The 12,507-nt window shown below is 38.8% G+C and overlaps 2 protein-coding genes across 2 annotated transcripts; both read left to right on the top strand.

Moving 5' to 3' along the window:
• Nucleotides 1-2,951: 2,951 nt before the first annotated feature.
• On the top strand, nucleotides 2,952-7,013 carry cd93 (CD93 molecule). Its single transcript, XM_042501077.2, has one exon. The coding sequence runs from the start codon at nucleotides 3,113-3,115 to the stop codon at nucleotides 4,808-4,810; it is 1,698 nt and encodes a 565-aa protein (XP_042357011.1). The 5' UTR covers nucleotides 2,952-3,112; the 3' UTR covers nucleotides 4,811-7,013.
• Nucleotides 7,014-7,153: 140 nt separating this feature from the next.
• On the top strand, nucleotides 7,154-11,969 carry LOC121954062 (thrombomodulin). Its single transcript, XM_088087499.1, has one exon. It carries the CDS (start codon nucleotides 8,170-8,172, stop codon nucleotides 9,289-9,291), a length of 1,122 nt encoding a protein of 373 aa, XP_087943625.1. The 5' UTR covers nucleotides 7,154-8,169; the 3' UTR covers nucleotides 9,292-11,969.
• Nucleotides 11,970-12,507: the final 538 nt, after the last annotated feature.

A 12,507-nucleotide genomic window follows, 5' to 3' on the forward strand; every position in this document is an offset into this window, starting at 1 on the left:
AAGAGTTTTATTTTACGAGGAAAGATCCTGCAGAGGTTCAGAATTATGGGCTGTTTATGTGTTTATTCTATAGTTATTATCTTTACAGTGGCTGTCAATGATTAGTCAATACACAAAGCTGTCACGTTAACAGTACAAATGTGGTGCCATCTGTTCTCTGCCAGTGTTTACAAAAGGTTTGATGGTGAGATTATGGTCAGCTCCGTCTGTCCTCACATGAACCCTTGATGCCCTGTGATTAAGTATCATTAGCCAATCGGTTAAGATGTAGCGAGCAGCTTATCATTTTTATTTAACAATGACCGACTTCATCGGTACAGAGGCATGAAATCAAGATAGATGCCAATATATCTTTAATCCTGTATATGTCAGACATCATAAAGCCAAATGGAAGGCAGTGAAACCTGTAGCTTAATCATTAACAGTGTAAAGTTAATATCAGTCCGCCAACCGTAAGAAATGATTGTTCATCATGTTTGAACTAGGGTTGCTCGATTATGGCAAAAAAATAATCACGATTATTTAACATGATTACTCATTGGCCTATAGTACATCATGCAGTTATTGAACATTAATGAGTCTCCCCTTTTCTGACATGCCCACTTCCTGCTAGTCCCATGTAGTTTATTGCTGTCATTTGATTTCTAATCAAGACAACCTTGTAAGAATTGCTTTACCTCGTCAATATGGACCTCAAAACCGATTTTTAATGTAGAATAATGGAATTGAAATAATGCGATTAGAAAATGCAGTAGATTTAGAAAATTATTATATTTGTAAAATAAAAACTAGGTAAATTTGCTTAGGTTTTAAAAGGTTAACTATTGAAATTCTGCAATAAATCACAATTAAAAAAAAAAAAAATTCGACCACAGCTCCCCAGTATGGACCAAAGTGGTGACTTGAGTGAAGGACCAACATTGCCATTCTGAGAGCCATGAAAGGCAAACTAGTCTGGAGAGGCTTTTCTTACACATTTGCAGATTACACTTAAACTTTTCAGCTGTGGAAAAAGGCCCTAATAGTTGCAATACAGCAATGCAAAAATAGCCCAGGACAAGGAAAATCCTATGTTCTTTATCATACTTATGTAAAAATAAAGGCGTACTAGAAAGTATCAAACATAAAAGTGCTTGTTATTCAGAGAATTGCCCTCTTGACTGTTTAAGGGTGTACTGTCATGTGTTAACTGATCCCATATTAGTGCCATTATGTGAGTCATGACTGGTGTTTCTTGTTAAATAGCCAGAGCTGATATCCATCTTGTTTGTTTCTGCTGTATGTGTTGACATAACTAACTGTGATAGAATTTGAGTGATTTAACTTTGCGTGGGAATTCCTGAAAAACAGATGTTGGTCTTAACCTGATAGCAGTATTAAATTCAACAGAAATTGAAGAATCTGTCCATGAAGTCTGTCTTTGAAGTAAGTGCCTGTTATTCTACTTCCTGTGATTCTGGTTGGGGGCACTTCCTGTGTTTAAACAAATACAGGAAATGTGTGAATGTCCTTGGCATCCAAAACAGTACATTGGGGCCCCTGAAACACACACAGGTGATACACAACTGAACCTAAATTGACTTTGTTTTGTAGATTTGAGTGTTCAGTTTGGAAATGTGCATTGTAGTTTCTGTAGGCATTAACTGAAAGTAAATATGATGAGTTTATTTATTTATTTTAAAGACAGGTACTTCATTTTGATTATTAAATTGTAATTTGGGTGAGCAGTCATATATTATCCTTTTTTTACTTTGTGTAGTCAGGTATATATACTATTTCCCATTATTCCCACAAGGCAGGTTCAGTACCACCACATTATAAAATCAGTTTGTGCCTTATCTCCCACTAAATTTTGGCACCAAAACAGCAGAAGTTTATCATAAAACGTTATCTTTACTGATGATGATCAAGACACAATAAATACAATCTTTTTTTAAACTATTACACCAGATGGCAAATAAGGTGATATATGTTTGACACTTGGTGGTATATTTCAAGGGGAGACTGGAGGATTTTATATCTTACGTTTGTCACATATTAACTTCATATAGCCAGCCACTGGCTTGTTTCATGGGTGGTACAGTTGCAGTCAAGAGTTGTAAACGGTGTACATTTGACCCTGACAACATCAAAATGATGTCTGACGTAGTAACAGCAGATTATTGTTTTTTATAATAATTTCAGAAAAGTTTTTTGTGTTCAGTTTAAATGTCCAGTTGCTCAGTTGATTGTGTATTTTGTGGCGTAGCACAGTGGTCATCTGTTCGGAGGACTGGAACAGACAGCACTGCACCAAGCTGACTCTGCTTTGCTCCATGGTTGTCGTGGAGACGAGAGATAGTTGACAATGATGGGATCCAATAAGGTGTCAATTAAAAATGTGATCTGTCACACCCACACAGTCTGGAGAAATGCGGGTAACCTCAAAATGAGCTCTTTTGAACTAGATTTTCTTATAGTCGGTACATTAATTTTCACTCAGATTTTTATAGTTACTTAATGAGACACTCAACTTTGATATAATTCATGCATTCTTACTATTTCCATAGGCTTTGAAGAGGTTTTTGAGTAACTCCATCAAAGCCCAAAATTGTTACAATGGCCTCCAGTCTCCCCTACTATAAACAATAAACTGTTAGTGCGCTGTAGTCTCCATGGCAGCAGCGTGGCAAAGGTCACAGGTTTTTTCAGTCCAACACCCATTGTGCGTCCATCCACAGGATCCATTTATAATGTCAAGTTGTCTGTGAGACTGACCCCTGCATGCTCATGTATTGTAAGGCACCACAATCAAGGGAGTTAGCTTAAATTCCTTTAGCCCACTGGGGCCGGAGACATCTGGAGAAGCAGTCAAAACACTGCGGACCCTGCCATTGTTTTTTTTATTCCAGAACGGAACTGGTCAGCGGGGGAGGAAAAAAAGAACCCATAACTGCTGCTAAACATGGTTTCCGTCTTTAGTTTAGGTCCCAAACAGGATGCATGAGCATGACTGTTAGTCTCAGCCCGGCACCACTTGTTTTTGGCTTCGAATGGACAACCACATATTGCTCACATTTCACCCCAAAATCTCCCGGGGACCTTGTGGATATCAGCTTATTTGTTGATCTCTATGGCAATTATGCTGTGGATTTTTCTAGTGCAGCTCATCAACAGCTTTGAGGGTTTATCCGCAGCTCAAGATGAGACGCTGTGCACCTCCGACGCCTGTTACACACTGCATACGGACTTAGTGACCTTTGAGGAGGCCCGGCAGTACTGCTTCCACTACGGAGGTTATCTGATAACGGTGAGAGACATAGAAGAAGAGGATGTTCTGCGCTCTCTTCTTTCACAGATCCAACGTCCACTTAAAGTTTGGATCGGATTAAAATTGAACAGAGGGGACTGTGTGCTGCCAAGAGAGGCTCTTTTTGGGTTTAAGTGGGTATCTGGGGAGGAAGATTCCAGTTACTCCAACTGGGAGAAAGAACCTGACACCACCTGCACGAGAGAGAGATGTGTAGAGGTTAATTACAACTTATCAGGTCAACTGAAGTGGACTGCCGGACCTTGCAAAAGGTCTTCTTTTTATGCATGCAAGTTTTATTTCAAGGGAATGTGCAAACCTTTGGCTCTGCTGGGGCCGGGACAGATAATCTACACGGCGCCTTTCTCTCCAAAGCCACTTAGAAGTGAAATGCAATCATTTCCACTCGCAACGTATGCTACAATTTCATGCAACGACCAAGAGTCTCATGTCTCCCTGTGCAATGACGTGGACAACGTCTATCGTTGGACTGTCCCTGGTCCGTTTTGCAAAGCAGGGAAGCAAAGTTGTGCAATAAACAACGGCGGATGTGAACATTTGTGCCGCCAGCATGCAGATGAGGTTCGATGCCTTTGCAAAGATGGTTACAACCTCGGTGAGGACGGACTAGCTTGCAGGATGAAAGACTTGTGTGGCGCTGACACCTGTGAGCATCAGTGCATAATGAGGGAGTCTGGGTATTACTGCAAATGCCCACATGGGTTCAAACTGGATGCAAACCAGCGTAACTGCTCTGATATTGATGAGTGCAAGTCAAAAGCCTGTGACCATCATTTGTGTGTAAATACACACGGCAGTTACATGTGTGTGTGTAATAGCGGCTACGAAATGGTTGATGGTGCATGCATTGATGTGGACGAGTGTGTGCAGACAAGATGCGAGCACAGCTGCTTGAACAATGTTGGATCTTTCTCTTGTTACTGCAACAAAGGCTTCAGTTTAGCCGAGGATGGCCTCTCATGCGAAGATGTTAACGAATGCGTCAGTAATCCATGTCTGTTCAAATGCATTAATACTGACGGCAGCTTCCTGTGCACCTGCCCGCAAGGCTTCCACATGACAGATTCATCAACCTGCACTCCAGACAACACGGAGACATCATCTGCCTCATCAGACAACCCAGCTGAGGAGGAAACACAAGAAAACGTCACCGAGTCTTTAACCAGAACCACAGTGGAGCTCCAACACCAGTCCCCTCACACCGACGCGCCACTCCCAGCCCTGGTCAATGTCACGCACAGTGATCAGCAGAACAATGCGTCCCTGGTGACAAGTCTGGACAAGACAGTAAACTCCAGGGTGATCATCTGCGTCCTGGGTTCAGTCATCCCTCTGCTGCTGTTGATCGCAGTGAGTCTGGCGATCGCAATATTTCGATGCAGTCGCTCCAAAAAAGAAGCCAAGAAAATGACCACTACGGACGGGTACTGCTGGGTGTCTTCAGGTTTGGATCCGCGTTTAGAGAAACTATACGAGTCCATCTTGACTGATGACCTATGACCTGATGGTGGTGGAGAAGACTGTGTACATGGATTATCATGTTTATTTATGTAAATTTTGTTCTTGCAAACCTCTCAAGGGTATGTGTTGTTTTCATTTTTTTACATATCAAATGACATATCAGAAAAACCATTTAAAAATTGTGACTTTGGCAAGAAGTAGCAACTTTAAATACATGTAGGTGTTGGTGAAAAACAACTGTTATATAGAGGATGTGTAATGAGGGTGACTGGATGTAGAGAAATAAAAGTTTGAACCAGGTGCCAGATGATCCCAGATGACCTTTTGATTTGAGTTTAATCCTTTAAAACCCGGGCAATTTGCCTTGATTTCTTTCAAAATCACAGGAAGAAAGCATTGAGTGATGACAGAAGAAATTCCACCGAAATTAGCCAGCAATTATTACCGAAAATTACCTGATAATTAGTGTTTCCTTTTTACTTTAGACACATTTCTTTTGCTTAAGAAAATAATCTTCTAAATCTACAAATTTCTTGGAATTAGTGGAACATTTCTTACCAAGTTGCTCATTGCCATTTTCCCCATGTTTTTGAAAGAAATCACACCACTTTGCTCAAAATTCAAAGGTTTAAATACTTGTGAAAGGTGTATGAACGCAGCACAAGAAAAATGAAGTCGTGACAGGTTTCAAAGTGTTAAGAAGGAGAAAGTTGCGTTAGAATGTAATATTGAAAGTAAGCATTTAAATGTTAAGATCAGTCTGCTAATATTGTACTTTGTCATATCGGGCCACATTTTCCTCTTCGCTCAACCTGTGATCAGCTCCTGGATTATTGGTGTCTTCACTGCTTCATCAGATAATCAAACAGTATGTTCACCTCCCAAAACCACATGGCAATAATGAAAGTCTTCAGATCATTTAATCAAGCCTGCTTTATCTGATTTTATATTTAATTTGCTGAATGGAGTTTGCAGATCTGATGCTGGTGTACAAGATGTAATGCGGGGCCATAGTAATGGGGTCAAAATTGGGGGGCACAAATCTGCTGGGGACCCTCTCCCCCAAGAAAAAAATATTCATTTATTCATTCATTGTCTGTAACCACATGTCCTCGTAAGGGTCGTGGGGGGCTGGAGGCTATCCCAGCTTTCATTGAGGCGGGGGACACCCTGAACAGGTCATCAGAGTATCGCAGGGCCAACACATACAGACTTCACACTCACATGCACACCTACAGCAATTTAGATTCACCAATTAACCTGACATGCATGCCTTTGGACTGTAGGAGGAAGCCGGAGACCCTGGAGAGAACCCAGGTAGACATGGGGAGAACATGCAAACTCCGCACAGAAGGGCACCCCAAGGTCTGTACATTGCCCCAACCTGGATTAGAACCCGGGACCCTCTTGCTGTAAGGCGTCAGTGTTAACCACCACACTTTAATTTAAAAAATTAAAACTTAATTAAAAATTCATTTCCTGTTTTATTATAGATCATGAGCAAGTATAGCTGTAAAGTATACTACTATAAATATGCAATAAATAAAAGCTACTACTATTACATTAATTACACATGCAGTGCAGCATAAATGGTTGGCACTTTGTTGTGGCCTCATGTGGGTGATCTGATAGATATAACGAAAGAAGCTCCCTATGTGCTCAGTTAAGACCTGGTACCTTTGACTACTATTGTCTATAAAACTAGGCGGATGTCAGAATCAGAATTCAGAAAAGAATTTGCCATGAAGGTTTTATCTAAAAGGAATTTGATTTGATATTTTGGTGGATACATTATACATATTATAAACATATTGGGGGGGTTCCATTGTTTACACTGACTTGCAGAATCTTGCAGAATATTTGAAAAAAAAATGCAGTTGAGGAATCCTGATTTGTTTTGGTTAAATGAAGTGTTTTTTTTGCCTTAGAAAGATTTATAGAAAGTGTATTTAAATTAAGATTAATAACACAGTATCCAGTATCCATCATGACTTTTTTTTTTTTTTTTTTTAAATTTCCACATATTTTCTTTTTGTGGAACTGTATGTTAGACTAGTCATGTGGCCAGGCGCATGGTAGTGTGGGAAAAGTTGGACTTATATCTAGGTTCCCAATGGTAAGAGAAGCTTCATAAAGCCTGGAATGAGAAGTTTGGTTTTGTTTGTGATTTTTTAATTTCTAGGTATTAAGTGCTGGAAGTAATTGGCTGAATAAATTGGTTGAACTTTGTAAAAAAAAAAAATGCAGCTAGAGACACGAGTGACTGGTCATACTGCTGAATCAACAGTGTACTTTGACCAGTCTTCCCTAAAGAACAGAACATTGGGTCTCTAGAAATTAAGAAAGAAAGAAGAGGAAAGCAAACTAACTTTGAAGAGAAAAAATTCAAAAGGTGGTGTGAGAGAAACATGGATCCAGAGAGGAAGTGAAGGGAGCCCACAGAAGCTGCTTATGCATAGGGCCCAGAATTTCGTGCTACGCCCCCGCCTGTGGCCATCCTTTATGTTTTCCAGTGTCTTGTAAGGCTATACGGGCTTGCCAAATTTTTTTTCAATGACTAAATATCAAGGGGGAGGTGCCCCCTGCATCCCTCCTGAAATCTACACCCATGCATGGTTTCACTAGAACTAGTAGTAATAATAATGACACTCTGTTAAGTTTATTTATGATTATGATACATTTGCATATGATATTCTGGAAAGTGGTGCATGGTTGCCAGTGGTAACCTAGCAAACTATCATTTTTTTGATCATTGGGGGATACTGTATGTGTTTGCCGCAATATACTGTACATTGTGTGTATTATTCCATTAAGTTATTGTTTTTTTTTCTTCCTGCTTTAAAGGCAGTATTACGGTAAAGTGATGTAATTTGCTGAGCTTACCAGACTGATGTACCTGTTTTATTATTTGCCTTTATCCACATTACTGATAATTATTTATCAAAAATCGATGTGTAAATATGTTGTGAAAGCACCATCAGTCAAACCGACGATACTATTGCTGTATTGATATTGAGGTTTTTATAAAAGATATTTTGGGTTTTTTTTCTCCATATCACTCAGTTTTACCTCGCTGTGATGATAAACACGTGCACCAGTGTGTGGGTTAAATGTCCTGTATATTATGTATATGTAAAGTCATGCTTTGACACAAAAGGAAAATAAATAGTTTGTTTTGAATCATGAAAAGCGTTGTGTTCCTGGGTTTGCATGAAGATGATCTCTGCCATCTGCAGCCTTGGAGTCATACTAATGTATGACTTTATCTCACATCCTTCCTGTCTTTAACTTGGTCATTGTGCAGAGGGGCGTTGCTTCCGCAGTTTGTGGCCCCTGGCTCTAAATCCTGCATTAACTCCAGTCTGCCAACATTGTAGGATGATCTACTGCACGACATCATGGCCTGCTCACAACTGATTGCGTTTGTGCCAATGAAGATGATGATTATTTTGATTTTTTCAAGTGTTAAAACTGGATTTGGCGTGCAGCAGGCTGCTGTCTGTAGGCCGTTCTGCACTGGGACTGACTGCATCACTGTAAACCAACACAGAGTGGATTTTCAGTCAGCTGAGGAAGCCTGCCATGACAGCAAAGGAGAGCTGCTGACATTGCAGTCTGAGGAAGATGAGAACACTGTTAAGATTTTAAGTCAAAAATTATTTGGAGACTTCTGGATTGGACTGCGTTTACCAGCTGCCACCTGCAGCAACCTTTCAGCTCCTCTCAGAGGCTATAAGTGGACTTCTACTGGTGTGTACAGCTTTAATCCAGCCTCCAGCACCTGGAAGGAAAGCGTTAAGCTCTGCTCTCCAAGCTGTGTGTCATTTTCAAAGAATCAGAAGTGGACAGAGCGGCTGTGCTCGGACAAAACAGATGGCTATCTGTGCAAAACTAAGCACAAAGATGCATGTCGGGCACAAGCATTGTCAGAGCCAAATGTCATCCAAAGCTCCAAAGGCTGCTCAGGTGAACCCTGTGAGCATACATGCACCGCAGTGAAGGGAGGTTACATATGCTCTTGTTTCAAAGGATATATCCCAGACAGCAAGAGCCCTGAGCGCTGCAAAATACACTGTGCACAAGAGAAATGCCCGGCAGTTTGTGTGAGGCACACTGACTGCTCCTGTCCCGATGGATATCTATTAAATTATACATCTTGTATTGACATTGATGAATGTTCCAGCGAACAATGCGACCACAGGTGTAGAAACACGTTTGGGAGTTTTGTTTGCTCCTGCCGAGAAGGATTTGTACTTAAAAATCAAGTCAAATGTGTCAAAGCGAAGAGCAGCAAAAGTTTGGTTGTCACGACTCCTGTCGTCGTGAGTGTTAACCAAGCAGCTGCCAATAATCACACACTGAGCGGGTCCGCCGCGCCTCTCTGGATATGGATTTTGGTTGTTGTGGCTGTGGTCGTGTTTGTAGTTGTGATGAGGTTTTATGTTGTTCAGCGTCAGAAGCACAGGGAACTAAACTCCGGTCAGCGCTCTGCTGCTCCCATGGACAATATTGAGTGTTAAAAACAATTCTGATCACTTTTAATGGTTCCTTGAGCTTTCAGAGTTTGGGAGACTTCATCACGTTTATCGTTTATCAGATGGCTGCAGAAAAGTAACTTCTCAGAATAAACCATTTTGAGTATTAGTTTTTACTCTTTGAAACCTGAGGAAAAATGTCTTGATTTCTTTTGCAAATATGGGAAGAAGGCAACAACAAACAAAAGAAGAAATAACTTAAAAATTGTCGAAATTAGAAAAAAAAAAAGGATAATAAAATGATCTGAAAATTAGATAAAACAGAATAAATAATAAATAATATTAAAATCAAGAAGAAAGGAAAAAATAAAACAAGGCAAATAAAACTTTAAACTGTATAGCAATTCTGTAAAAAAAATTAAATATGTAATGATGATAATTCTAAATATTCTTTTACTCAAGCTTCTTCTGTTTACCCCTCGACATTTTTCCTTAGCTTTTTAAAAAGAATATTCTAAATCTACTATTTTCTTTCAATTCATTAAACATTTTTTACCACATTGCTCACTCCTTTTTTTTCCCCATGTTTTTGAAGAAGTTCACCAGTTTGCTCAGGTTCAGGTTTCAGGTGTCCCAGATGGAGCTGAGAGCTCATTTCAATATACTGCTTAGTAGTTCTCATTTCATAATCTTAGGGTATATGTTTCATTTATAAAATGCTAACCTGCGAAGTACACATTAAAGAAATACTTCGGACTCAAAAGAACCATTTGTATATCAAATATTCACTGTGTGTTACTTTGACTTTCTGAAGGATATTTTGTTTTTCTCACATGCCTCCAAAAAAGCGAACATATTGAGTTATTGACAAACTCGCACACAAATCGCGCAGCATCATCCAAGTCTCATTCATGCTCAGTATCTCCCAAACACATGGATTTTTGCCAGAACTACATTTTAAAACTGAACTGAAAGTGCTCGCTTCAAAATCAGACTCCAGTTCGATTTATATTTTATTCTGTTTTGAAAATGCTTGTGTTTGGGAAGTACGGATCTTCACTGAATAAATGAGACTTGGTTTACATGGTCTCAGATCAAACAATAAATCAACAAGTTTGTTGTTTTCCATGGAGGCGTGCAAGAAAAACACGGCACAACTAATTACTTTACAAAATCATTCAGTGAGTGAAGTATTTCCTAAAGTAAAATGGTCTGTTAAAAATAAAGTAAAGTGGAGCTGAGCAGAGACAAATCTCACAAAAAAAGGAAATCTTCAGGGAAAGTGCAGCTCCTGAAAATATAAAAGTAAATGTGCAGTGTTCTTTTTCAGCACTGACTTTTTTCATGGAGTGAGAAATGAATTTGTCTGCAAATGCACTGAACTTTTTGTAAAAGATAAGTTTTCAAGTATGCGACTTAAATGGTCCTAAATATGGGATTTCGTGTGATTTCATGTGAAATTTTGCATAAAATCATGAAATCAAAAATGTGACTTCACTCATTTATATCAGCAGGTTCGTTGTTGTCGTCATTCTTGTTCTCATAGTGCCCTCTGCTGCTCTTCTGAACAAACTGCTGAAAAAGGGAAAAACTAGTTACACAAGACAAACACGTGGCCTCATTATTTCCTGAAAAATCATATATATAGTTTTGGTTTTTTTTTTAATCAGATGCTGCTATAAAGAACATACAAACTTTTTAAATCTGCATCTTTTTTTGGTAAATTTTCATATTGACATTTTTGTCTAATTTGTCTTTAATTCTTCTTTTTTTTTAAATTTTTTTTATTTAATTTAAATAAAATCAAGTCCATTTTGGCAACAGCTGCGACCTCCATGTCAAATTTCTGCCTCCTAGTCTAAAATATGTGACCTCCAGAAGCTGGAAATGTTTTATGGACCAACCAGTTATAAACTGTGAGTGCTGAGGATGAGAGCTGATTGACGCAGCTCAAAAAAAGGGGGGTTCAGGGTCCTGTAGTTCATGTAGGTGTACTGTTATGACTCAGTGGGATATGTAATATCATTTTTTACACCTGTGGGGGTTTTCTTCCTATGACGTGTCATATTGTCTTCCATAAGACTAATGGCCTATTGCATTATTTCTGTTAGATGTTGTCAGCTGATTTAATGTATCCACTCTATTTCATCAGCCTTACAACTTTAAATGAAAGGTTAGTCCATCAGCAATAATAATTATTATAATAATAATAACCTGTATTTGTATAGCATTTTTAAAAATTAAGCCACAAGGTGCTTTACTTAAAAAAAAATGACAGAAACAGAAATTCAAATTAAAAAAGTAAAACAAAACAAAAAAGTTGAACAATTTAGGAGTTACACGACACGAGTAAAAGATTTATATAAAAAATTACATAAATTAAACAATAAGTTAAGAGAATGCCTCCGTACATAAATAGGTCTTAAAAAGTGACTTACAGATGAAAGTGAGTTCAGGCCACAATCCCTGTGAACGTGCATTTTTCAGAGGGATTTTAAAGAGGATAATGGATTGTTTCTGTACAAATCTCACCATAAAGTCAGATGACTATTAAAACTGCACTGCAAAATATTTCTAAACATACTTTCCTGTTGTCCACAATTGGATTCTTAAAACTTGTGATCAGCTTGACAGTTATGATGAATTAGATTTTTTTTGCTTTTTATGATAAATGAAGCATATTGTTGGACAGAATAAAGGGAGTCCATTATACTTTTATTCTAGATGCACATTGTTCAGAATCTTATTTTTTTCTGCATCTGTTTCCTGTTGAATCATCTACCTAAACCTATTGTCAGTACTGACTGAACGAACAGTACCCACTTCCTGTTTTGTACCAGTTGTATGCAAAGGCAGTGTTGATATTTTTGGATGGGTGCTAGTAAGCCCACTGCTGATCCATATGGTTCAGCTGGACTATGACTTTTTTCTTTCAAAGATTCAACACACTGTTTTCATTAGCTTCATGCATTCTGGGACTTCTTGTACTATTATAGGGAGGGAAAAATCTGGAAATAAGAAACAGCTGAAAGGAGCTCAAACCAGGGAGGGGCGGCTAACAGAGAACGAGTGCTCTGCACCTCATGCTTTCAGTCTGTTCTGTGTCTGTTTCCTGTCTCTACCTTTGGGCCGTCTACGATGAGCTGCTCATTGTGCAGTTTTGCAGAGCTACACGAATCATAAATACCAGTTTTAACCTTTTTTCAGCTTTTGCTGTGCATGGAAAAATTATTAGATCTCTCTTCATTTTGATCTGTAGTT

This window comes from Plectropomus leopardus, chromosome 14, assembly GCF_026936395.1.
Source record: "Plectropomus leopardus strain MGB_pleo_1.0 chromosome 14, ASM2693639v1, whole genome shotgun sequence".
Classification (NCBI taxonomy): domain Eukaryota; kingdom Metazoa; phylum Chordata; class Actinopteri; order Perciformes; family Serranidae; genus Plectropomus; species Plectropomus leopardus.

Excerpts from the sequence above, each read along its gene's own strand:
- LOC121954062 (XM_088087499.1), top strand. The coding sequence starts at position 8,170 with ATGGCCTGCTCACAACTGATTGCGTTTGTGCCAATGAAGATGATGATT.
- cd93 (XM_042501077.2), top strand. The coding sequence starts at position 3,113 with ATGGCAATTATGCTGTGGATTTTTCTAGTGCAGCTCATCAACAGCTTT.